The sequence below is a fragment of the Trichinella spiralis genome (assembly GCF_000181795.1).
Source record: "Trichinella spiralis strain ISS 195 chromosome Unknown Scfld6, whole genome shotgun sequence".
NCBI classification, from domain to species: domain Eukaryota; kingdom Metazoa; phylum Nematoda; class Enoplea; order Trichinellida; family Trichinellidae; genus Trichinella; species Trichinella spiralis.
The window spans coordinates 1284342-1310763 of record NW_003526945.1 but is presented as its reverse complement, the minus strand read 5'-3'; the positions used below and the strand labels follow the sequence as shown (position 1 = coordinate 1310763).

Genomic DNA, 26422 nt, shown 5'->3' with positions numbered 1-26422 from the left:
ATTTAATTCAATTTCCAATTGGATTTTTTTTTAATTCACCAGTATTACCAAAATGCATAGCACTAGAACGAGATAAAGTGTTCATATTTTCAAAATTGAAAAATTGCCAAATGTATGCAAAAATTCAATAACACAAATCTAAATTTATTAAAAAGAAAAAACATAAAAAGAAACGAAAAAATAAAATGTACGATCAAGTCATCGCAAATAAAGCTCTATAGATCACAATATGAGTGAATTTGCATGGAGAAGTTAATACCAACCATTCATCCAGCACTTACATTTTGAACACCAAATGAAATAAAAAATGAATAAATTTAAAAAATTAAAAAAAAAAAACATTTTTTCAATTATCATCCAAAGATAAGGTCCAAAGTTATGGGGAAAATGTCGCCAATCCAATAAAGAAACTAAAATTCATTGCAAAATTGGACAATTCAGTTGTAACAAGAACCTTCCGGTGGCTGCTGAAGACGCTGATTTTCTTTGGCAGTCATAATTTTTTGAATATCTTCAAGAACGTGACGAATCGTATGATTTTTCTGCCATCTCGACAACACCGAAACAGAACTGCGATCTACCTAAAACCACAACAATCATCGTTATTATTATTATTATTATTATTATTAATTGACTAATTAATCGTATTGAAATTAATGCGCATAACAATCGTGCGCCAATTTACCAAGCCAGTAGTTGAATTAATGCCGCTTAAGTTAATTTTCGAAATAAAACGCACAACCGGAGGATCATTTGGATAATCTTCGCCGCATTCAATAGCCAAATTGTAAACACGATTCTCGTACGGGGTCTAATTTTCACATACATAAAAACAATAACATTCAAATCAATATTCATAAAATAGTACACTATTTTTTGAAACATGACATCACAGAAAAAATAACATTGTGTTTAGGCGCATCAACCGGTGTCACAAATCGTTTCAAATTTATCATGCTAGTGACAATTTGGCTATTGATTGATCTGCATTAAAATAGTACCAACGTTTGTCAATCAATACTAGCTCTTTGAAAAAAAATCAACTTGCATGATAATATGACATTAATAAAAAGCAAACTATCATAACATTTGATGAAGAAATATATTTAAAAAAGACTAGCATATATCACAATAAAATTTACATTAAAATGGATGATTAAAATTTTATCTATTTAAAAATGTTATAAAATTATCATCAAAACTTCAAAGTACAATAAAACCTCAGACACGTACAATGGTAAAATAACAATATCAACCTGAACATCTTTTATACATATACCGTAAAATGGTACACAAAAACGGTTGAAAATTGACAATATTCAATGTTCGAAACGTAAAACGTTTATCATTCTCAATTAGTAATGTACAACACAGTTTATGCATATTATAATTTCGCTTCATTTTCGACGGGAAAAATGCTTTGCCAAGTCTCCCATGGACGATACAATTGCAAAATTCTTCGTGAAGAATACAGAATAAAATTAAAGTGTACCGATGAAAGTTCTTCAAAAATAAAACAAACAAGAATATTTTCCGCATTTTTTCTACAAAAATAATTATTGTCAAGGAAAACTTTACAACATAACGATCAAAAGATGCATAACAAACATAATCATAAGATTGAATTTGGAGAAAATTAATGTAAAATTGTACGTCACGGATGAAAATAGCATTTGAAATGAATGAAAGAAATGCTTTCACAAAAACGGCAAACTAAAGCCTACGCACATCAGAAGTGGCTATTAGATGTTTGCAAAAATGTATTCATCCAATTGATTTCCATTTGTTCAATGCGTGATGAAGAATATCAACAATGATAACGCGTCTTTGAAACTGCTAACATGATGCTAGTTATAGATTAACTGAGAAAAGATAAACAACTGCAGCTATTCAACGTGCAAAATTATTAGTAGAAGAATTTCTTTCTGTTCACAGTTAACACTAATCAAAAAATACTTCACTATATTCATATATTTCAGTTGAGATTAACTGATCTCCGTTTTATTGATGAATTCACAAAAAAGAGAGAAACAACATATTAGGCACAGCAAAACATGTAAATACAACAGTTCTGTCATTTACAGCACTATCGAGAAGAAATAAATGATAAGAGCATTTGTGTCTTGTCAAGAATTGAGACAATCAATTGACAAACTTCTGTAAAGTTGTTTTATAAAGCTTTTCCAGTATCAGTATAAAAGAAAGAATAAATTATTTAAAAAATTTAAATCACATAAAATGGAAAATTAATCAAACTGAAAAGTTCATTCAATTTTGCCATCATACATTCTGCTTTCTAATTTACATTTCAGTGATGAAAAATATGAAAGAAGTATCGCTATTACTCGTCACTACTTAATCAGTGGCAACCTGATTATACTGCATAAGTAAACGGATAAGAGAATTCATTTCATTTCATTTCATTTCATTTAATGAAATGAACATACAGTATGAAGTTCAATTTAAACATTTATTTACGTTGTTGAAAAAAACGAACTCACCCTTGGTGGCCCAATAATAACACATCTCCAAAGAGACAGCGTCATATCTTCATCATCATATAAACCCCAAGAGATGGTACCATCACCTTTACCTTTCTGCCCTTCTTCCAGTTCTTCAAGCAAACGAAAATTCCTGGGTACCTCAACTAAAATCCATAATCCATTAAATAGCATCGTATTACAAAATTGTTATAACGCCCATTTAAAATGCTTACCTCCGCTCATTTCACAACTTCACTAATTGCTAAAAAACATTCATAATAGATTATCCAATCAAAAATTAATAAAAATGTTCAAAGTCATTGCACGCATACGCTGTACATTAGTTCAGCTTGTACAAAAACTAGCATTAAAGTTTACACAGTTGTAAGGCAGTTAAAAACTGAATCTAACAGAAAAGCGTTGAAATCAATTTCAAAATTGCACACGCAGTAGTAAAATGCAAATAATACCATGCAAAAACTAAAGCAAGTATCACTGTATTTACTTAAGATTTGCAAGTTTATACAAATATTTTTAACCTATTAAAATCACACTACAACCAAAAGGAAATTGCAACAGTTTTATGCACTGAATCATTAATACTGTAACAATTGCAAAGCATTTTTTGAAAAAAGTTTAGATTGTGATAAACATGAAATTCAAAATACACAGTCAACAATATGCTATACAGTGAGCAAACAATTTGGCGATAAGTCCACAACTGTAAACACTTCTGCCAGTATAGAAACCTAAATGTATTCAAAGGAAACATGATGACAAGAATAAGCAATTATTAAAATAAAAAAAATTATCACCATTATTATATTAGAGAAAAAAGTATTAAAATATTAATACTACAACAAATGATTACCAAATACTTGTACTGTATTATACGTCAATATTTTGTTACACTTGACAGTCATATTACAATATTTTAGACTTTTTGAAAAATACTTTTTATAAAAATTAATTTCAAGCTGTTTTCCTTAAAATAAAAAAATATTTTTTAAAATTCTACTAATAACGATTAGTCTGAAAGTCATTGTTCTACAAATTACAGAAGTTATAAACCTGAGTCAATTGATTTGCATTTCTATTGTACAAAAGTAGCTTTTTATTATTTAAATAATAAAAAATTAATACTTGTGGTTTTTTTACGATTTACTTTTTCTTTCGATTTGGTTCATTTTAAATATTGATAAATGATGTCTATTATCAGTATTTTAGTAATATCATTTTAGTGTAGTATATTTTATAGTATTATCATGTAAAATTTAAGAGAAAAAAAAGAATTGTTTTTTAAATATTTTACAGAAATTTTACGTAGTATTTTCTGATTGCTAAGATCAACTTTCAACGATGCAAACAGATAGGTAGATGATAGACTGATGGACAGATAGATTGTATTTATCTGTTACCCGTAAATATTATATCAGTAAACAGTTTTCTCAAAAAATTCAAGTATAATATTGTACAGCTATGACAAAAGCAAGAAAACAAAACAATTCTGGTTTGTTTTTAATACATTTATTTATTTATTCATATGAAGTTTTTTACAAGAAAAGAGGAATGATTGGTGATTCGTTGTTTCGATGTTTGCAGTTGGCACTGCGAAATTGCAAAACGAACAAGGTGCTGTTTCAGAGTAATTATCGTCTTTTTTTTGTTTCTAAAACCTTTATTTCAAGCCCAGATGCCAAATATAAATAAAAATAACTATGTAAAAAGCAGAAGCAACGATCGTTTCCATGCATGCATTCCAATGCAAATAAATATTGCTTGTTTCCTGGTCTTTTGCATAGCCAAATTCGTGTCATTCATATACGGATGTATTGTAGATATGCTTATAAATAAAGGATTGGAATAAATAAATAAATAAATGAATAATCGAAATAATATATCGCGTCGAACTAGAAATTCAAATATTTCTGAACCATTGAAGCGCTGAGGTGTCTTTCATACTTATATACATATATATACATATATATATATATATATATATGTGTGCGTGTATGTATGCGTATGTGTATATATAATTACCGGGTATGCAGAAAATAAGTTTGGCCGTTGATGACGGTCCATGAAATAGATTAATTGGATTAGAGTTTTTTGACAGACGACAGAGGATTGTGTCGAACGCCTGTAGCTTCTGCAATTTTCTCAACGCTCACTTCATTAGTAATGGTGTTCTGTTGGCCGTCAGCTGACATCTGGGCATCGCAGAAGGACAGCAAATAGGTATAGCTGCACTGTTTCAGACAACACTCTTGCACGATTCCAGAACGAGTCTGAGTGACCAAATGGTCCGAATCGGCACGCCAGGATCCTAAAAATTTCAATTTTCACCAAACTGAAACAATCAGTGATCGAAAAATTATTCATTTTTATGTTTTATCAAGCGATGGATGTGCTCATAAAAAAACATTGTTAGCTTGCAATGTTCCCCCTAATGTGCTATAATTTACAGAGATAATTTTTACTTTCAAAAAAACATCTTTATTTCGTTGTTGATATTTTTTCAAATGAAATTTAATGACGAGCTAGAGCTATTGGAAATTTTGCAAATAAAAACACCCCCTTTTAGCAGTTGAATTCTTTCACACTGAAAAATGGTCGGTGATTAATTTTCCCAAAAGTGAAAATACTGCTAGACAGCAGAGCAAATGAATCCCGAAGAAGCTGGCTAGCCCATTATATATGATATAAAGATGACATCAGTAATTTGTCGTCCAGAGAGGCTGAATATGGCGATCGATCGATCCATCGTCTGCTTTCGCTGAAAGCATTCGGCTTTATTTTTAGCGTCGCGTTGACAAAAGTAGAAACTGGTGCATTGGCTTTGCCATTTTGAAGATTGCAAAACAGCGATAAACGTTCACCAAAGAAGAGCAGCTGATTTTAAAATGTTGCAGATGGAAAAAAGCATCAACAAAGCCATTAAAGCGCAACTGCACTGACGGCAGGCAGTATTCAAATTTTATTATTGAACTGAAACCAATTTCAACGGTGATTAACATCAAAACTTGACTGAGTCCTTGAACAAAATGACAAGCATTAGTTGTTGCTATATTAAGAAATCTATTTAAAGAAAAGATAGAGATCTTGTTGATGAGCAACAAGAAATTACTGCTATATATATATATATATATATATTTATTTATTTATTTATATTTTTATCGTGTTATACGCGTACGAGAGAGAGAGAGAGAGAAAGAGAAAAAGATTCTTCTTTATCTTAATTGAAATTGTAGAAATTACTTCAAAAATAAAGAAAATTTATCCATCCACTCGTCGAGATTTAAATTCAAAGTTCTAATGTATTCTTCTTTACAATGAACTGAAGAATTTTGCATAATTTGTCAAGTTGAGATTCACAGCAAATTGTCAAAACTCTTTTCACCAACAAGCATCAAAAGAATTCTTAATTGCAAAGAAGAAGAAGAAGAAGAAGAAGAAGGAAAAGTTGCATAAAACTCCACTTAACTTCCTGTACAATTAGCATGAAACAAGTAAACTCCTATGATGCTCAAAAATCCAACTTAATCTAAACAAAATTTTTTTACCACTGTGCAAAAGAATATTCTGCCTCTCCATTTTCTATTTTCCATTCTTTTTGTTTGACACAGCTTTTGCATTGGCAATTGACGTCGTTCATGTGATGGAATGGAAAAATATTATGATCAATTGATTGATTTAATAGAATTATTGTTTGAGTTTAAAATTAGAATGAAAAAAAAAGAAAAAATTGTATCACCGAATGCATTTGGAAATGGTGAATACTGATAGATTGTCTTTCAATAAGATGAATGGCAAATTGGAAATTGGCATAATCGAGTAAAACTGAATTGTTACTATTGCTCCAATTATGGTTGTGAATTTTTGGAAATGTTTCCCAATTTCGCACAATGACAATACAATACATAAAAGTTCGCAAACGGCTGCATCAGTTTCAGATTTGTTATTTGCAGAAATGATCATGCTAACTATCACAATTATCAATTACCCCCCTCCCCCTCACATGTCTGTGTGTTCGCTTGTTTTTTACTATCATTAGCATTTGTGAGAGAGCTCCCAATTACATCCAGATAATTTTCACTCCTCAACCAAAACGGACGATAATTCCGCTTTGTAAGAAAATACAAAAGAAGAAAAACTTTTAAATAACAAAGAAACGGTTTTCCAAATGTGCCCCTCCTCTTCTGTTTAATGAAGATGAAGAATAGGAAAAATTTGCTTTCGAAACAAAATTGGGTGATTAGCTTCTTTTTTAACTGCCGAATGTTAGAAAATTGCGGAAAGCTTTCCAGCTCAACGACGCCTCTGAATGGCAATTTCAATGCAGCTATTATTTTTCAAGGGGCACCTGCCGCGTCAGTCTGACAAAACAAAAGTTCCAAACATATCTTGCATCTCAAAATTGCACTTTAAAAAAAGAAAAAGTCAAACTTGAGTTATGATTGTTCTGCGCTCGTAAATTGTGCACTGATGTGCAATTTTTCTTTCTCTATATATAGAATTTAAATTCACAAATGTGGCCCTAAATTTCGCCGAATGGATCATCAATTTTCTTACTTGATGCAGGTGTGGCGTATTGGTGATCGCAGAGTCGCTTCAACACGTTCATCAGCTTGTTTCCGCATAGTCGCATTTGAGTATTTCCAGGTCTTCCGTAGACTATCAGAATGAGAAGAACAAAAGTCAAATGCCAGCAACGCCACATTCTGTTTCAGCAGAGTAGATTTCTTGTGAAAATCTGAAAATATAGGTTGAATTAAAATTCAAAATTGAAACAAAATATCAGTTAGTTAGCTGTTGTAGTTATTGGAATGAAAAAAAATGAAAAGATGCACATTCAGAAGAAGTGGACAAGGGGAGTGAATTTCAGAGCAGATTTTTTGAAAGTGCACGACAATTTTCACAAAAGAAACCAATAGGATACGAAAGGATACGAATGGTTGAACTGAGCGAGTGGGATATTTTGCTTGTTCTTCAATAACGAAACGTCAGTGCTGAATTGTATAAAATGTGCATTAATAATTTACAGTGGAAATTGGTAGAGTGACATGACAGATAGAGAAAGGAGTGGATGGAGAAGAGCAAAATGAGAAAATTGCAGCCAGCGTATGTATGAGCAGTAGTAGCAGTTCACGACGCCGTGAGTTGGGAAAAGTGAAAATGAAAAGCCAAAGTGCGCTATATAAGCTGTGCGGGGCAAATGATGATGATAAAGGCGGCGCTTCTTCCAATGGCAGACGTCCATTCGTACAGAGTCATGAGGGGGATACGACACCGACCGACCGACCGACCGACCGACGCGACGCCGGCTTTGAAAAGTGAAAAACGTTAGCAGGCGTCGCAAGCTAAGAAAAGGCTAAGCAAATAGGAGATGTTCAACAACGAATGCTACGTTTCTAGCGATGATCAACCAATAGGCCGGGCCAAGGTCTGCAACATGTGTGGAGCTAGTCCCCGGTGGAGAGTGGAGAAAAAAATTGCAAACTTGTAATATATAGCTTTTCTCTGACCATTGGACCGGTTTCTCAGACCTCCCGACAAAAATAAGTGCTCCACATTATCCTAGCATTGGTCGGCGGCGACCGAATACCAATTTCCAGTTCGGTCTAACCTCCTCAGAAACTATCCATCAACCAACCATAGAAATTCCCCGCAGCACCAAGGCCATTCATTAAATCAAATTGTAGAAATTTAGCAATTTTCATAAATTTCACCAACGTTATGAATCACATTTCAAGGTTATTTTGCAAAAATAATGTCTCCCCTTGCACAGAAAAAGAAGATATTTTCAATAGATTAAAATTATAATTGAAACGTCTACTTATTTTAGAAAAGTCTCGTTTTATAATAATTGATTTGCTTTCCAATAATAAATGTGAACCAATATGGCAATTAATTCAATTCAAACCCGGTTCAAATGGAAAAGTTTCAATTGAAGTGTACAAAAAATTAAATGCAGCGTATTTTTCAATATGCATCATTACCAATTTGCATTCATTATGCATAATACATGTTAAATATGACAGAAGTTTCATTTTTATTTTTCCAAATGCTCAACATGGGTAACGACAGATTTGCAACAAAATGTTTCTAATTATAGATATATATATATGCATATAATGTGTATGGTAATTCATTTCAACTGATAAAACGAAACTGCAATTGATAAGAGTGATGCTAATAATAGAAAGGTTTGGTGTTAAAATGTGCAATTGAAATAAATGTTAATTTTGAATCAGTTGCTGAGTTTGGTGAAAATATCAAATGCAAACTGAAATCGGATAAATTGTAATTTCGCAATGTTTATTGAAAATTATTGAATTTGAAAGGAAATTTTTTAAAAAATATTCCCATGCTCGGGTAGTTGAACAAATTTCCAATTCCAAGAGAACTGTAATAAAAATGATGTTGTTGTTTAAGAGAAGAATGAAAATTTTCCCCAGCAGAGACAATTAGAGAAAATTTGAATTCAACCTTGACACATTTGAAATGTTCACTTTGAACAGCCCGCATTGGAATAAGATTTTGAAATTTCAAAATGCTGATGGCGGAATGCGAGGGTAAATTTAACACGGCACCAAAAGTGAAGTTGAAGAAATGATTTCAAATGATCGCTCTTTTCTAGCTAACTGGTAAAATCTTTGATTAATATTCTATTTTGTCTGTTTATATCTTGCGTCTTGGCAAATGACACAGCTAAAGGCAAAGCTGTTCAACAGACGCTACTCAGTAGAAGTGATTTCAACGTTTGTTACAACAATCAATTGAAACAAACTCGAAATGATGAAAATCAAACTCAGCCTGACGATGCTGTGAAAAATGTTGAAAATGAAAATAAGAAATAAATAAAATGGGAAAATTAATTTTAAAACTATATATATATTAATAATTGCAATTATTATTATTATTATTATTATTATTATTAAATAAATTGAAGAAGGGGAACAATACAACATGTTCCATTCAAACGACGTAAACATTCATTGTACGTGTGTAAAGTGGTGTAAAGTGGAGACGCATGCAAATTGTTCAATTTTATTATATTTGCAAAAACTGCAAACTACAATTCTCACGCTTTATATGTAGCTAAGCTGGCTATTTAGTTATATACATCTCATGAAGTCGGTTATTGATTATGCGAAAATATTTTTTCAATACTTGGAATTCTCAAAAAATGCATCATCCAATATGAATGTGCGGTCTGCTTTTCAGCTAAATAAAAAAACACGCAAACACACACACAAAGTATGATAAACAATTAATCAGTCGTGCGAGTTGTAATGAATAATAGTGCACACACAGAGAGAAAGAGAGAGAGAGAGAGAGAGAGAGAGAGAGAGAGAGGTTTTTGCTTTTGCCCATTTTATAATTTGCCTTGACAACTATGCTAGTGACTGACTGAACAGCAATGTATAGTCGACGTTGATTGTGATTTGCAACATTTCTTTCAGAAAGCTGTAAACTTTTCGTTAGCTTTCGACAAAGACAAGCAATTCCAAGACATCAAGACAGGTTACTTAATCGTTGAAATAATTATTCACGTGATTCAAGTCGCTCTCACAATCTTGCTACCATATTTTTGAATGAGGCGATTTGGAGCCGCGCCTGGCAGTTGCTTGGCGTTTAATGGCAACGGATGTTTCGGCAACTGACTTCCATTCATCGAATGACAACAACCGAATTTCAACATTATAAAGCGCATAACTGAATGAAGCTGATGTGCTCATTTTCAATTCTGCAATGTGGTCGCGCTTTTTAGCAAATCATTTGTTCCTCACTTTGAAATGCAAGCGACAAACAACACACTGTTGTTGAGTCATATGTTTTTTCCGTTGTTGTTCAATTTTCCGCTTGTGGGCGACCACCAAACTTTTGCAACTTGTTTGTTATTCAAAACACTAAGCTCTTCACTCTTTCCATTAAATTGAGAAAAAAGCAAAATAAACAATTCCTGTGTAATGCAATTTCATTTAATTTACAAGTCAACCTGTGCTTCTAATCTATTGTTTAAAACACATGCGCACTTCTTTAAACGATGTTGTTGGAAATATTGAATATGTAAAAATGAGCTACAACACAGCCGTTGGTCTTGTTGTTGCACAGTCAATTTTATAATATTGCTCGGCAAGTTATTCAAAAATTTTCAGTTACACTGCCAGAGGCAAGCCAAGTACTTCAATTTGCTAAAGTCATCATCAGCTAGCTTTTCATCAGGAAGAAGCGAAAACTCCACGGGGGGAGGGAGTGAAAAACAAATTTCTCCTTATACAAACTTCAACCAAAGTATTTTCATCTTCATTTACGTTCAAGTCGATTTTAATAATTTAATATTTTTGTAATTTAAAATGCCACTTGGATGATTACATCTAATCTAACCGGGTCAAGGCGTTCGTATCTACGGCGTGAGGTCTCAGTTTGATAATCTGCCCAATTAAAAAGTTCCACAGTCGAGCCGTATCAACAACGATCAGGTTCAGTTGCGCATTATGGACGTTGGACCCGACAGATAAACGCTTTATGGGCGAATATTACACCTGCGGCTTTTGTCCATCGAATAACACGATGATCAATGTTCTACTTGGAGACCAGTTTGCTGCAAGCTTGGAACAGATAATCAGAGCATATATCACGCATGTGACAACTTTCATGATAAAGAACAAAACTTCAAACAAACCAGCACATATAATAATAACAAAAACAAACTATAGGAATGCAGCTATAAATCCAAAGTGGGGCGGACTGAGAGAAGCTCGACTGAAAAACAACGTCCATTTTCTACTTGGCCGAGCTAACATCTATGGCATGTAGATGTTGTTTTTCATTTATTTGTTATTCCAATCCGTTTTGTTTCTCCAGAAATTGCTTGCATAGTTTGCATAGTGTACAATTTGCACCGGATACTGTACTCTTCAGATTAAAATAACTTTCCGTCTTATTGCCATTATTTTACAATCAGATAAAATGATTTTCATTCTTCAAGGTAAATTCCTTGCCTTGTTTCTTCTTTCTGTCTTGATGTCAATATGTTAGCGGACTTGAAGGAAAATGCAAAATCAGCACAATTCGTAAATGAGTAGTGTTTTTTTGTTGATGGAATTAAAACGAATCAATCAATTCATGTAATTTCAAGCAAAAATCTAGAAGTTTTTCATCTGTATGCTTCCATTTTTTGAAGCTCGATTGAGAAATGGTTACAACAGCCACAATAATACTACAGATGCTACGTAAAATCTCAAAGTTTTCATCTGCGTTGACTGCTTCATGAAGTTCCTCAAAACAAAGGATTTGCCCACCACCGCATCACTGACTAGATCACAATGTGGGTCATTATTCAATGCTTCAACGTTAAGCGCTATCAAAATGACATGAACATCGCGACAACATTTACAAACTGTACGCGACCCTTGTTAATAAATACTTATATTAAGATAGTTTGTGGAGAAATTTTCTAATAATCACCAAGGTACAGCATGTTACGCCCGTTGTTCAACGCGATTCAACTAACACAGGGTGGCATAACTGCAAACATGCAATTGTAACCTATGATTTCTATTGCAAAACAGCTAACTAACCATTAATATTACAAAACACTGCTTTAAAGTGAATCAGTACCGATCGACTACTAGCTGCACCGATTTCAAACCTATGCTGTTACAACGGCATGTTTTTAATAATATCGTGTTTTACATTACTGGTAGTTCTGTACGCCGAAACACATCTTCAACAGTTAGATCTACAAAACAACGACGACGGTCACTGTTCATGCCAAGGTATTCTAACTTGTCTGGATAGGTGTCCCAGTCGTTTCTTAAAACCCGTTTTGGATCAATCTAATTTGTGTGACAAGGATCCCTTTGTGGAATTCTCAACTCATCTAAAAGATCGCTCCCTGTGTCCATGGATATGGCATCGAAATCGAGATCCAATGCGCAAGCCGGAAATCATTGCTGAAGCACGCTGTATGTGCAAACGAGCTCGCGGCTTGCCAATGGCCGAGTGCCTTCCTATGCATCACAAGATTCCCGTTCTACGCAAACATATTACTCATAAAATGAATAACGAATCAACTTTCACATATAAAACGGAATACATGAAAGTTACGGTGGGTTGCTATGCTGCTATGCCAAAGATAAAAAAGGTCGGTCGATTTTCACATCCTTTATTAGAAGTTCTTCGTCAGCGATGAAGCGTGTTAATAAATCTGTGATTTAAGTATTTGTCAATTGATTTCACTGTCGACATTTCATTCGGATCTCATTGCTTTAATTTCACTCCAATAATTGAAACAGTATTTCACAACCGAACAATTAGAAACACAAAAAACAAAATTATCGTCGCCGAACGAGTGAAGCGAGAAGAATCCAAACTGACAGTATATTACTTGAATAGCCTTGCACATAAACAGCCATTGTAAATTCCATATCCGGATCAGACATATTGCAAATTTCTGTTTGACTAATTGTTTTCAGAAGCTTCTGCTGACTAATATATGGTTCATTGATCGCAAATCCAAATATCTACAATAATATAATAATAACTGCTATTGTTATTATTATTATTATATAATTCATTCCAAATTTGGATAACTTTCTCTAGTTGCATTATTTTCATGCCTATTAGTCCAAGTGAAATAAATGCATGTCAATAATAGGCGCTACGTTCAAAGCATCCAGTGATGAATTGTTATAAATTAATTTTAAAATAAAAATTATTCATTTTATGTCTGGCTCTTCCAGTCTTAAAGATGACAAAATTTGATAACTTCAGAAAAATCAATGTCTTTGAAAAGCGGAGCTTAAAATAGTGCAATTCAATACGTCATTTTTCATCTAACAACTTAGGCTGAAACTGCATTGCCAAAATTCCACTTCAGAAATATTTGCCATATATTACCTATTATCATTTGCTGCTTGGCAACCATGCAAACTGCGTGCAAACAATACAACTTTACACGTGCTCGGTGACTGTTGCAGAATGCATATCATCATAGAGTATAATAAATTAACTACTACGGGGGCTACTGTCTAGAATCTAGACTCTAGATAAAAACAAGACTGCACTGAAGAAAGAGACCATGAAGGCATTCACAAAAATTCATGCTATCACAGTAAGATAACTTTATGTTTACAATGCATTCTGCATTAGAATAAATTCGTTCTCTTCCAGGATAAATTATCTTTCAAAAAATAAAGCAGAACAGAAATCACATTTTAACAACACTTACCTTATAAGCATCTAGCAAAGTCTGCAAGGATGATTTAGTTTCATCAACGGCATTAAAAGGTTGAATTAAATTCTTTTCCATTCTATATATATATATATATATATATATAAACACAACTATTAATATCTGTGTGTGTGTGTTGTTACAAAAATCAACTGTAATTGCCATACGTTAAAAGACAATCTCGGAACGTTTGACCAGCAAAACGATTGAAACGTGTCAATTCATTTGGTCGTTGTCGCATTAAATGATCGGCTATGGCTTTTCGAAGACGAGCTTCCAGCTTTATTGTTACATCTTGATTCGGATTTGTATATTCCAGCGTTTCTGGCTTAAATATATAAAATAATTTGATGAAATACATTAAAATGTAACAAATATCATACCTGCACTGAAGGCAACTGACGTGCAGGCATGCGTTTATTCCAAAAAGATCGCCATCGTGATGCATTTGCAAAATCAAAATTCATTGCAAACAATGGACCAGGCTTTTGAATATTAGCCCAAATCTAGTGCAATATACGCGTAACGTTAAAATGATATGAAGAACCATAAGCCACTTTTAATGTCAAACAATATGCACGAAAAAATAATGTAATTTTTACAAATTTCAAATATTCTCTTACATTATCAGAATTGCATGCGCATGCAATATCAAACAGTGGACAAAGTTGATCGTTCAGATCGTAAATAGATCCAGTAGTTGGATTGCAAATCACCAGAGTATTAAGTTTCACGAGAACGTAAGCAGCATACGGTCCTTCCACTGTGCTCGTCCCAAGCAGAAGATAACATTCAATTTCCATCGCAGAAAGCCAACTGTACAACAAATGCGCGTGTTCTGCTTCTTGAGCTCGCATTAATTGAAATACGTCCTGAAATTATTGTTTTAAAAACTCCAGAATTTAACAAAAACTTCAACCTTCCCCGAATGTTTAACATTATTTTTCACTATATCATGCCATACATTTTTGTCATATGCCATGTTAAAATCTATCATAGCCAAAAACTAGAAGAGCAAATATACTTACACTAATTGTATTCCAAATGTGTACAGCTTCTTGTTTTACCATAATTTCATCATTTTTAGGTATACGTGAAACCAAATGACAAGCAAACACCTGAAAATCAAAGTTTTCCATTACAGTAAGAATTGTTGGAAATACTTGGGCTACTGAAGTGTAAGATTTTGCTGAAATTATTCCGCAAAAAACTTAATGCAAAATTTGTTTGCCAAGTACAAAGTATTTTTCATACCACTGTTGCATTCTTGTCATCTCTGAGTGCTAAAATTTCTGGCGGTGGTGGAATAGGTCGTAGATATCTGGTGACAATAATTTTTCTACCACTCGAATCAAGAACAAACGGTAGAAAGTTTCTATTGTTATGACGTTGTCTGACTTCTTCCAACCAATGATCACCATAGGACAAAACAGACGAATCTTCCACACTGGCTAACTGAAACATAAATCTATTTAACAGTACTATAAGCTGAAGAAACAAACAAACAAACAAAAGCAACAGCTTCGTTAGCATCATCGATAATAAGCTGTAAGAAAATAAAATTCGTACAGGTATACATGTTCGCTTGCATATTCTCAATCCAAATTCTACAGCAAAAAACAGTTGAACATATGGATGACAAAGCTGATTCGTTGCGACGTTCTTAGTTGATTCATAATTGCTCAAGCGAAAAGGAGGACATGACAAAATAAAATTTCCTTGTATCTAAGATACAACAAAAACAGCATTAGGTAAAATTAGTATTTTTAAACACAAATCCCCCTTTAATAAATCTTTCACACTGCCTGTTTATTTATTAATATAGTATAATTTATTGAGACAGAAATGTTCACATCTTGCACCACTTTTAAAGTAAAGATCGGACAATTTCAACTTAAAATGAAATAAATACCCGCATCTGATTGAGAATCGTTATGATCGGTATTTTTACTGATCCAATCCAATGCCTTTCAATATGGTGACATACTGTATGATGATCGTTTCTCTCTTCCTGAAAAAATATTTCGAATTTAGCATTAAAAGGAAAAACTAATTACATTTGCATGCACACACATTCTCACTAGCATATAAATTATACAAAACAATAATCTGATTACTTTTGGAACTTCAACTGCTGATTGTTCAAAAACATCAAACTGTATGTACTGAGACCAGGATACTCTATCTATTGCACCGCCGCTAGTTTTTGTTGGCCTAATAAACGATACAAGTGATTAACTTTAAAAGGAAAGACATTCATACTACCAAAATGAAAACATGAATAATTTGATTAACCTGAAAATCATATAATAATAAAATTCATCTTCCGCTTAAAACTACTTGATTGATTAAAAAATTCATTTCATCCGTATATTTATTTTTCTCTTACTTGAATTCCAATATAAAAACATGATTCCACGTCGGGTCGGTGCCTTCGGCAACTGAAGTCCGCAAAAGTTTATCTCGAAAACGCATATATACTACAGTTTGCAATAGTTTTTTGGTCTAAAACGATTCACTTTAAATAATGCCCGAAATTTATTGATTCTGGTCTGTTTTTCAATCACCAGTATCGATGAGTCAGTCTCTCTTGTTGCTGCTGTCGTTATCCTACAAAAACGCTTTACATAAATTTCAGGCAGTTGATGTACGTTAATTTTAATATTTTACTCAAAAATACAGATTGATCTTAACCATTAACTTGTTAGCACTTACGGTGGAAGATTAGATGTCAGAAGATTAAATGCTCTGATGACGTTAATTATTAACCGAACTTTTCCATTTGTACAGTGATCAAAATTATTTGATTGAGATGTTAAACTTCTCAAAGATCGCTGTGTCGGCCTCAATGGACGATCACGTTCAGTGAGCAAAAACTTCTTCAATAAACTAAACTACTTTGCTATGATTGTAAACTGTATCTCGTTTGTACATTTTAAAACTTACTAAAGACTTTTCAGATCAGGTTCATTTACCAAATCTTTATAAACGGGAGTACTCTCCATTGAGCACAGACTTTGTAATAACTTCCACCGCATCTTAAAACAAAAATTTCAACAATAAAACATAAAATAAATAAATCTTGAAGCAGTTTCAAAAAACCCATTACCGCGGCAGCTTGCTTCGCTGATCGCAAATATTGTTCTAATTCCTTCATTTCAAATAGTTCATCACCTTTTTCTAAAATATCTTCATCCACCTAAAATGAATAAAAAATATGAATTGCTTATTATTTTTCAGAAACTTCCTATTCACAATTTCATTACCAATTACAGTTTACCAATATAAATGTGTCTTTCTATACAGTAACAAAATATGGTTTTAAAATGTTTGATAAAATAAACAGCTTACACTTAAAATATCTTTTGGTATTTCTCGATCAAGTGCTGGAAACGGCTGGATATTCATCAAATGCGGCACCTTTTCTGATCGAAGTTGCAAACAACGATATCGTAAATTTCGAAGGAATTCTCCTGCTGTCACGAGCTGACATTCCGCTGGTACAACAATGAACCCTGTCAAAGCGCCAGAATCTTTTCTGCACAACGCAGATGATTTCTACACGTTTGAAGATTATTCATCAGAAAATTTTAATGCCCAAAAGTCAACTGTAGAACAACAACAATACCATATTCTGAGCGGCAACAATTTTAGGATCATTAGGATCGACGGCATTTGCAGAATCAGTTTCAAACTGAAAATTCTGATTCAAAATGACACTAAAAATAATAAACACGCTGTTTTTATTTGAAAATAAACTGAAAAAAATAGTAAAATAAAAATAGATTCACTTCAAATAGTAATTTATTTACAAAGAGACAATGGATAGCAATAAATACCAAGTTCGAGTACGTTCTTTGAATGGGGGAAACAATGGTTTTCCAGAATGGTCTTTCCCCCAACGAGCTAAGCAGCGCAAAACACCGGAAATGCGGGGTATACACGACGGCACTCCATTCAGATAAAAATTCACAGTATTGCCTCAAAATAAAAAAAAAGACATTCAATTCAAATTCATCACTATTCTTTGTCAAGCATACCTGCTCCTACTGCTGAATGAGTGTATTTAGCTTTCAGTTCACTTGCAAATTCAATTTCGTCCAAAAGAGCCATGTCGGGTGTGCTTATCTGTGAATAGCTTGGAATAGGCACGCATACCGTGGCAATTTCATCCCAACCATGTCCAGAAGATTCAAAAATCTTGAACAACCAATAACAGATCAGTAAGAATTTTTTCTCTTTTCACACAACAAAACTGACCTTAAAAGAAAGGCTCTGCGGCCATTCACTAACCATCAAGTTGAACTTTTGGTTGATTAAAACGCAAAAGTCCAAATTCAACGGACGACTTTGCGTAGAACAAACTTCTTTGCCATTGTAATAAAGCTTTAGCATAATTTTATGACGTGTAATTTCTTGTCTTCGTTCTTTCTCTGCTCTAAATGATGAACAATAAATACATGCATGATGAAGAGGATGAGATGAGAATAACAAATTATCCACATCACACATCCATCATACTTTGGGCATTGATCTATCGGAGTTATGGTCGATGAACTGCCAAGTACTGGCACTAACAACGGCTCACCTGCAACGCGATCATACTGTAATCACTTTCAAGAACATGCATAATCAGCATCGCTTACCTGGGTTTCTTCTTGTCTTCAATGCATTAGCACAAATCTCCATCCAGGCAAAATTTCTGTCAAAGGGCATACTTTCACTAGGCGATTGATCATTGTCTTCGTTTTGCAGGTTCTGAAATGTAAATTAAACAACTCTGTTAACAAGTAAAAAATAAATTTCGCTTTCAAAATGACAATCAGTTAGAAAAAAACAACAAATACTTTGCTTTGCAAAGCGATATGTTCATCTTCCCTTTCTTCTAATTCATCCATTAAATCTTCTTCCCATTTTTCCTTGTCTTTCACTTCATCCACTTCATATCTCAAAAAAAAATTTTTTTATCAACTTTGCCAGTTTCATAGGAAAATTTTTTCTTTTAATATTACTTTTCCAAAGTTAACTTGAAAGATGTTGTAGTGTAACCTTGCCATATTCGAAGACGTTTTATAATATTCCAGTTGGCCACCATGGATTGCAACAACTGCAAATCGAACGTTTCTTCTTTGTTTCGCAATTTTCGAAGTTCTCTATGAAATAAAAAAAGAAATCAGTTTTTCATTGGCAAAAGGTGGGCATTTTTCTATTTCACCTAGATTCTTTCTGTAGCTTTCCAATCAAACGGCTCAAATCATTAATCTGCTCTGAATCATTATGCAAATTCAGATGATTCACTTTAGCTTTCAGTTCTCTGACTTTTGATTTCACGTCTTCCAGCTAAATAAAACAATTAAATAGCCCACTTTTAATTAATTAATTATCAGTGCAGTTTGTTACACGCTGGGCATAGTAGTAGGATGTACTCTCGCGTAGTCGCCTTTCATAGCCGTGGTATTGTTCCAACAAGCGCCGACATAGCACATCCTCTTTAGAAAAAAGCGAATGGTGAGTGAACATCAACTTGCTTAATTCAACGTCAAGCTGGTAAACCCCGTAGTTCATCCTCGACTGAACATTCGTCACTGCAGGCTTAAATAGTACAACTCAACAGACAGTAATCTGCTAAAGAAATGAGTACTAACAAACATACTGTATAGCTAGTTATCATTGAAGCATGACTGCCTTGCGAAAAGTCCAACTTTACAGGAAAATTGATTAATGACATTGGTAAACGTGCTATTTCTTCTTTATGAATCCACAAATTCAGCTAAAATTACAAACATGAACAATTTGAAAATTTAAAATAAATTAACTATACAGATAAATAAATAAAATGTACCTTTCGCTTTTCGACTAGCAAACGAGCTTTCATCGTATCTACATTTCGAGTCGACAGACCCAATTCTGGACCACAGTAAACACCTTCTTCCAACTCAACAGTGGAAGCTCTGACACGCCTCTGCCTAACATCTGAAACAGAAAATTGATTAACTTAAATCATAATCGAGATACATATGGACATAACAAAAAAATTTCTTACTAGATTCTGGAAAATAATACAATTGATTTTCTGTTTCCAGTTGCATTTTGAAAGGCCTCAGAATGGGTTCGATTTTTGCCATAATTTTCACCTCTTTCAGATCTGAAAAATGCGATTTTTATTAATTTTCAAATTCCAAGACCTTTTTCAAAGCTACAATAACCTGTATAATCAGATTCACGCTTCGCACATGGCTAAAAGTTACAAATGAAAATGATCTTTTGCAAACGGTCGATTATAATAATGTCAACTTACTGCAACGGAAGCCAGGAAAAAATCATCACTTTCAGCCAAAGAAATATTTGTGAAAAATTGCAACTGCTCCTCGTCAGAAGCACAATTTCTCTTCAAATAATATAACAATTATGCAACATCACAACACTGCGAGCAACAATACTAATACTTCAATTTTTTCTTTCAAATCACTGTGACTTTTCTTCCAGTCTTCGTACTTTTTACGAAAGTATTCAAAATTTTGTTCACGTTTAATTTCGTCTTCTCTATGCTGAAATTTAAATTTACTCAACGCATATATAATATGAGAATGGAAAAAGGCAACATTGCCGTACCTTATCCAATGTGGATAGTCGTCGAACTTCAGCTTGTTCAGTATTTGATTCAAACCTTTTTTTCAGTACATGTTCTTTCACTCTGCTAATGCACTAAAATTTAAATCAATAAAAAATTTTTTTTGTTTTCATTCTATGTACAACTTATGTGCATATCACCTGGAAATTTTTCACTTTATCACGAAGTCGTAGAGGTACTTGTGAATTCGACGATGCACTTCGGTCTGAATCAGCATTTTTGAAAAGCAATGACTCTGAATATGGCGAAGCAGCTTCTTTCAATTCTTCTCTTTTCGTAACTGAAATAAGCCCACATTAGCAAAATATTCTTTAAAAAAATACTGACTGAAAGCCAATCTGAAATGATAAATCTGTGAATTATCTTCAAGATTAAATTGCCATAATCAAAAAAAAAATTCACAAAATCTTTATTACTGTCTGAGTGAATTTCACTGGGCAAGGTTGATTTCAATTTCTTAGCCAGGCTTTCTCTTTTCCGAGGTGCAGGAACAGGGGCGGCGGCGGATGGTTCATTTATTGTTTTCATATCGAATGATTCTTCGTTCATTTTCGATTATGAATGATTTCTTTTACAAAGCAAGATACTATTTATCCTGAAGCTGAAATATACTGATACTGATTGAATGAAGGTACATTCGTTGAGAAAAAAGAAAAAATAAATAATTCGTTAAAGTAACTGCTCACCTTGTTGTGATTCATTTATTTTCAGATAAATCAATCATACGTTTCATTTGATTTCAAAGTTCAAAATTCAACAGGAATCTTCTGAAAAAGAATTCATGTTCAAATTTTTCCTCACTAAATAAAAAAGCGTTTAATACGGAAAAAATTTATCAACTTCATCGCATCCTCGTAGCACATGGCTGAAATGAAATGCAAATAAATAAACAAATAAATAGCATAATTCTGAGCAAGACATGCTTGTCACCATAGCAACTTCGAAAGTAAATCAATATTAGCAAACTGTATCCATAAGCTTGTCATACACGTATTGTTCAAATCATGTGGCAATTATTGACTGACTGAAATTGAAAATACGGTACACATAGATGCATACATAAATATGCATTTTTACAAGTCAAATAAAAAACGGTGAAAATGATCCAGATAAATGGGGTAAGTAAGTTATAGAAGAAATACATTTGACAACATTTGATTTCTGATTTGCAAGTTCAACCAGTTCGACTGATCGAATCGATTATCAGAAAATTATAATATATCAGCAACTGCCATGAAAATAAACATTCTTTATTTTTATTGGAAGTTGCATAAAAATGTAAGTAAAGTTCACATTCACATTCATTTGAAGACTTAACTTTTTTTTGACTGAAAAAGTTTCATTTAAATAACTGAATTTTTATTATCACTACATTATAGTTAAAGTTATTTTAAAAAATAAATCCACAACAGTATGAGAATATAAATGATAAATAAAAATTTAAATATCTATAATTAAGTAGTTTAAGAAAATAAGTAACACTAGATGATATCTTTGATAAAATACGTCACAGAGATCAGTAGTTGTCCACATCCTCGTCTTCAGATGTGTTGACCACTGCGCTCAACTCGTCCTCGAGTTGAGTGATGCGCGCAGATCTCCAGCGTATTTCATTACGCAGGCACTGGATCGTTTCTTCTTTTTGCTGCAATCGTTTTTCAATCTCAGTCAATCGCTGTTTGACATCGTTAAGTTCAGCAGCCTGCTTTTCGACCACATTTAACAAATATCGCACACGTTTATTCAGCTTTTCAGTCTTGTTATCAATTTCTGCTTTCGTTACTGATTGCTGAATTTCCATTTTACTCGAAATGTCCTAAAAATTAAAAATCTGACCTACAACAACAACAACAACAACAACACAAAAATGCCAAAAAATATCAAAGTTATCAATTAAGTGCATATTAAACTATGGTAAAATATTTTCAAATGGAAATGTTAAATTTGAATTTTTTACTTACAAAGTTTTTCATTTCTACCGGATTACGCAACTCCAATAATGGCGAGCCATGAATATCTGAGCACTTTACCAGTGAACAAGGTTCTTCATTTTCACGCTTCGCGTAGCTGAAATGAGGGAAAATTTGAAATCCAAATCCAAACTTATATTCTATCAATTCAACAACAATACAACACAATCTGTCCGTATCGGTTACCTGCTCTTGGCAGTCCAGATACGTTTTGCAAAACGTGAAGTTTCTCGCCAGGACTGTTTGAAATCATCAAACTTCATCATGGCGCCCGTTTCATTATCACCATTCAAAGTGAACAACTTTTTTCGCTTTGAAATTCCTAATTCATTCCCATTCTACAAGCAAGCAAATGTTGTGTCGACAAAATCGCCTTGTTTATCATATGCGCATTCTTGGCCAGCTAAGGGGTTAACTTGCAAACACTGATTTACCTCCAGCTTTGGAGATCCCACAACACTAGCCACTGCAGTCTGGCAGCTCGGAGTGTCTTCTAACTTTTCGTCTGCTTCTTCTACCGAACTAACTTCACTTAGTAGTCTAAAACAAATCATTGAACACAACCCACATTGAAATGTGAAGATCCTTTTTTCTACATTTTCGATTCTTCTCCCATCACAGATTCCGTTTCAGTACGCTTATCAGAGGCAATTTCTCTGTAATCTGGACGTGTCATTTGGTTCAAAAACATAAACTTCAAATCGTTGTTCCGATCTGATGTCACCAAAACAGATCTTCCTTTCGGTGCCTTGTCATTAGTTTGTTGCTCAAAACGCGTTTTAAACATCACAGGTTTATGCGTCTTCATATCACCAGTTTCCTACAACATTCCCAATCGTCAAATTATAAATCAACTTATTATATTTTATGTTAATTATGTTGTTTGTTTTTCAATTTTAAACTTGAAATGTATGAATTCACATAAAATTGGATAGCAGGCAACAGAAGAGAAATTAATTTACATTCAACAGCATCATTATCGGCCCTCGATCAATGCCGCTTAACCATTCTTTGAGCGTCAACGCAGGCGTCGGCGCCGCCGTTTCTGGATAAAGATCCTTACAGTATCCTTCAGTCTAGATAGAACAACGTCAAAATATTCAAAATATCAAATAAGCAATCAATCACATCTGTTCAATTTATTTCACCTTTCTAGGAACAGTGAACGAGATTGGGTCCACAATGTCAGAGTCGCTGTGTATCTGATATATTCGAAATACTTCACATTCATCTCGACGCAAGCCTCGCTTGCACATCGCCACCGCACCATGCACCGACCTGCCGGAGTTGTATTCGTTCAAGTATCGAATATACGGCTGGGAATCGGTGATTCCGTAAAACATAATTCTACTATGTCCCTGAGAAAAAAAACCAATCACTCGAAAATAGTTGAAAAGAAAAACATTTACCTTGCTGCTAATGAAAATCAAATTCAGATCTCGATCAAAAAATGGAAAGAGGATTCCCGGAGATAAGTCCAACTCGATAACTGTTAACGGACTATCAAGGTTTTCCTGAAAACAAGAAACATCACACATTTTCTCATTGAATAACAACTGAACAAAATTTTTATACTTCGTTCCAAATTTTGATTTGCTGATAGCAGCTACGACTAAAGCCAGTAGTCAACAACAACTTGCCATGAAGATAAATTACCTTGTTTGATTTCCTCAGTTCGTGACAAACACAGCTCTAAAATTTAAAATAAATGAATAATTTAAAACAATACTAAACTAACAATGTTTTTGCTCGATGTAAAAATATTCAAATTCAATTACCGCAACAATTTTTTCTTTCCGTGGATCGACAATGCACAACAGTTGATCTTTAGTGGTGATGGCGCACAAACTGCAATTCCAGTTAAAACTCAACGAGCATACAGCATCTTTGCCCACGCGGATCTCTCTGATACGCACCCCAACGCTGACATCCCAAACCAATATCTAAATTGTAATCATTTGCATACAATTTATATTAATACAATTATAATAATAAATATATTATTTACGCAACCTTGGAATCAATATCACCGCTGACCAACAAATTCTCCACAGTTGGACTCCATTCGGCACATACCACCTTGCTGCGATGCCCTTCCAAATGATGAATCTCTTCAATAAGTGGATCACAGCTGTGCTCATCAGATATGTACCACAACTTCACCTTAAAAAAAGAAACATTACAGTATTTAACATGCATTGTGCAGGTTCTGTGAGCACGTACCGTACTGTCTTCGGAACATGAGGCCAACACATTGTCATTGAACGGATTGAATTTCAAATCAGAAACTGGCCCTCGATGCCCATTCATACGGCCATAGACACAGTCTATTCGACCAGTCTGAACGATTCGATTTTCAATAAACCAATAAACAAAAATATAATACATTCGCAAAAAATTTAAACAAAGCAAAATAACATTTCTCATATAAATCAAAACAACACACTAAGAGATTTTCGTACGACATTGAAACTATTTCAATTTTCAAAATTATCGAGTTAAAAGTCAAGCATACCCTTTTCAACGGTACAACCTGAAACGCCCCGCCACCGGAAACATCAAGTACAAACGAAATGAATTTTGGATTCACTGCGCAAAAGCTGTTCCCCAAGTTGCTAGTTGGAATACGCACGTCTTGGTAAGCTAAGTTTCGGGGAACAGTTCGCCCGTACATAAACAAAAATTTCGAGTGGTTCACGATAACTCCCATGCTTCAGTATTTCTCTCACCTAAAAAAAGAAAAATCACAGTTGATTCAACAATAACTGCCTAAAAAATAATAGCTGGAATTTGACAGGCATCGCGACTCGCGAAAAAAAATCCAACAATAAAGCTTGAAAATCCATGTATACTGTAAAAGATTACGTAATTTTAATTTAAAACCTTAAAATAAAACTTTAAATTTAAAATGTAGATCACTTAATGTAAAAAGATTAAAGTAGTTTTAAAGTTATTTTAGTTTAAATTTCATTTTTCATTAATACACGTCCATTACGTGAGAAACTTTTAATAAGCAGAAAACGATTGAAAATAACAAATGTGAATGAACAAAATTAATTGAATAACAGATATAATTAACAAAATTGATCAATAAAATGTTATTAATGATGAAACAAATAATATGATGAAATTAACAACGAAAAAACATGCATACCAGCAAAGGTATCAATTAAAGAAGTCATTATTAACGAAGGCAAAACATAAAATGTCAGACAAACTATCGCTGCTTGACAATAATTATTCGAATTTTGAAGAATGGAGTATTCTGCTAATAATTTACACAGCTAAATCAATCAATAAGCGAGTAACTCAAAATTCAAGTTTAGTAGTAGCATATAAATACAAACTATTTACGCCTGTTTAATTTAATTATCATTTACTCATACTACAATAACACAAAACTGAAAATAAGATATCAGTTTCCCCAAAAATATATAAATCAAATATATTAAACAACTTCGAAATTCAATTACTCAATTCGTAAGGAAGCTACATCCTATTCCATTAGCACGCTAAATAGCTATTACTTCAACGACAACAAATAATCAAAGTTAGCCACAGCTGAACAGCAGACAAAATTAATGATAAAAATAATACAGAAGTTCTAAAAATTGAAACTATAGTCGTAATTAATAATATTCATTCATAGGAGTAAACCGCACGCCACTTACTTTTAAATTATTTTATAACAAAATGCAAAATATAGATGTAAAAGACAAATTACTGAAGAAAATCAATAATCAAACATAGCAAAAGTCGCCTTCTGTAAACACAAAAAAAAGCCATTAGTTGCTATCGGCATCAATACTCTGTAGTCAAAAGTCAGCAACTAAGTCGGAGGAATGACAGCTAATTACGACGGCAAAAATGAAAGTGATTAAAATAAATAATAGATTTCTACTGTAAAACAAAGTTACCTTCATTCCAATAAATCTATTTACAGTAGTGCAACTTTATACTGTAATGAAATTTCTTATTATGTATAATTTAAAAAATAAGAATAGTTTCAGAATTCATTAAAATTTATAAATATATTTTTTTCAGAGAAACTTCATACATATTAAAAAAAAGGAACAATGTTGCTTTGTTGATTGGG

The 26422-nt window shown here is 33.2% G+C and overlaps 6 protein-coding genes across 6 annotated transcripts; 1 reads left to right on the top strand and 5 right to left on the bottom strand.

Annotated features, from left to right (window-relative positions):
• Positions 1–124: 124 nt before the first annotated feature.
• Tsp_08004 (ubiquitin-conjugating enzyme E2 variant 2) lies at positions 125–3670 on the bottom strand. The gene is made up of 8 exons (XM_003373358.1): positions 3649–3670; positions 3362–3468; positions 2502–2642; positions 1280–1503; positions 906–984; positions 686–811; positions 455–581; positions 125–138 (listed from the first exon to the last, which is right to left on the bottom strand). The coding sequence occupies exons 1-8, from the start codon at positions 3668–3670 to the stop codon at positions 125–127; spliced, it is 840 nt and encodes a 279-aa protein (XP_003373406.1).
• A 1012-nt stretch (positions 3671–4682) lies between these two features.
• On the bottom strand, positions 4683–8533 carry Tsp_08003 (hypothetical protein). Its single transcript, XM_003373357.1, has 3 exons — positions 8407–8533; positions 7056–7236; positions 4683–4809 (listed from the first exon to the last, which is right to left on the bottom strand). The coding sequence occupies exons 1-3, from the start codon at positions 8531–8533 to the stop codon at positions 4683–4685; spliced, it is 435 nt and encodes a 144-aa protein (XP_003373405.1).
• Positions 8534–12159: 3626 nt separating this feature from the next.
• Tsp_08002 (conserved hypothetical protein) lies at positions 12160–12912 on the top strand. The gene is made up of 2 exons (XM_003373356.1): positions 12160–12600; positions 12712–12912. Exons 1-2 carry the CDS (start codon positions 12160–12162, stop codon positions 12910–12912), a joined length of 642 nt encoding a protein of 213 aa, XP_003373404.1.
• A 475-nt stretch (positions 12913–13387) lies between these two features.
• On the bottom strand, positions 13388–20905 carry Tsp_08001 (putative ATP synthase F1, delta subunit). The gene is given in 37 exon segments (XM_003373355.1): positions 13388–13522; positions 13723–13804; positions 13893–14053; positions 14109–14231; positions 14349–14597; positions 14639–14731; positions 14754–14843; positions 14980–15180; positions 15236–15271; positions 15638–15736; positions 15843–15939; positions 16115–16230; positions 16245–16335; positions 16495–16604; positions 16701–16763; positions 16835–16924; positions 17077–17283; positions 17354–17444; positions 17460–17483; positions 17565–17706; positions 17766–17925; positions 17986–18163; positions 18247–18313; positions 18372–18483; positions 18573–18672; positions 18738–18878; positions 18941–19065; positions 19126–19317; positions 19379–19495; positions 19568–19698; positions 19769–19870; positions 19932–19962; positions 20024–20113; positions 20172–20273; positions 20338–20430; positions 20497–20636; positions 20773–20905. The coding sequence occupies 37 exon segments, from the start codon at positions 20903–20905 to the stop codon at positions 13388–13390; spliced, it is 4314 nt and encodes a 1437-aa protein (XP_003373403.1).
• A 967-nt stretch (positions 20906–21872) lies between these two features.
• On the bottom strand, positions 21873–22589 carry Tsp_08000 (conserved hypothetical protein). The gene is made up of 3 exons (XM_003373354.1): positions 22513–22589; positions 22336–22423; positions 21873–22172 (listed from the first exon to the last, which is right to left on the bottom strand). The coding sequence occupies exons 1-3, from the start codon at positions 22587–22589 to the stop codon at positions 21873–21875; spliced, it is 465 nt and encodes a 154-aa protein (XP_003373402.1).
• Positions 22590–22664: 75 nt separating this feature from the next.
• On the bottom strand, positions 22665–25000 carry Tsp_07999 (coronin-2A). Its single transcript, XM_003373353.1, is given in 11 exon segments — positions 22665–22866; positions 22923–23146; positions 23289–23402; positions 23475–23528; positions 23547–23684; positions 23736–23840; positions 23902–24018; positions 24105–24269; positions 24340–24489; positions 24520–24666; positions 24842–25000. The coding sequence occupies 11 exon segments, from the start codon at positions 24998–25000 to the stop codon at positions 22665–22667; spliced, it is 1575 nt and encodes a 524-aa protein (XP_003373401.1).
• Between the last annotated feature and the right edge of the window lie 1422 nt (positions 25001–26422).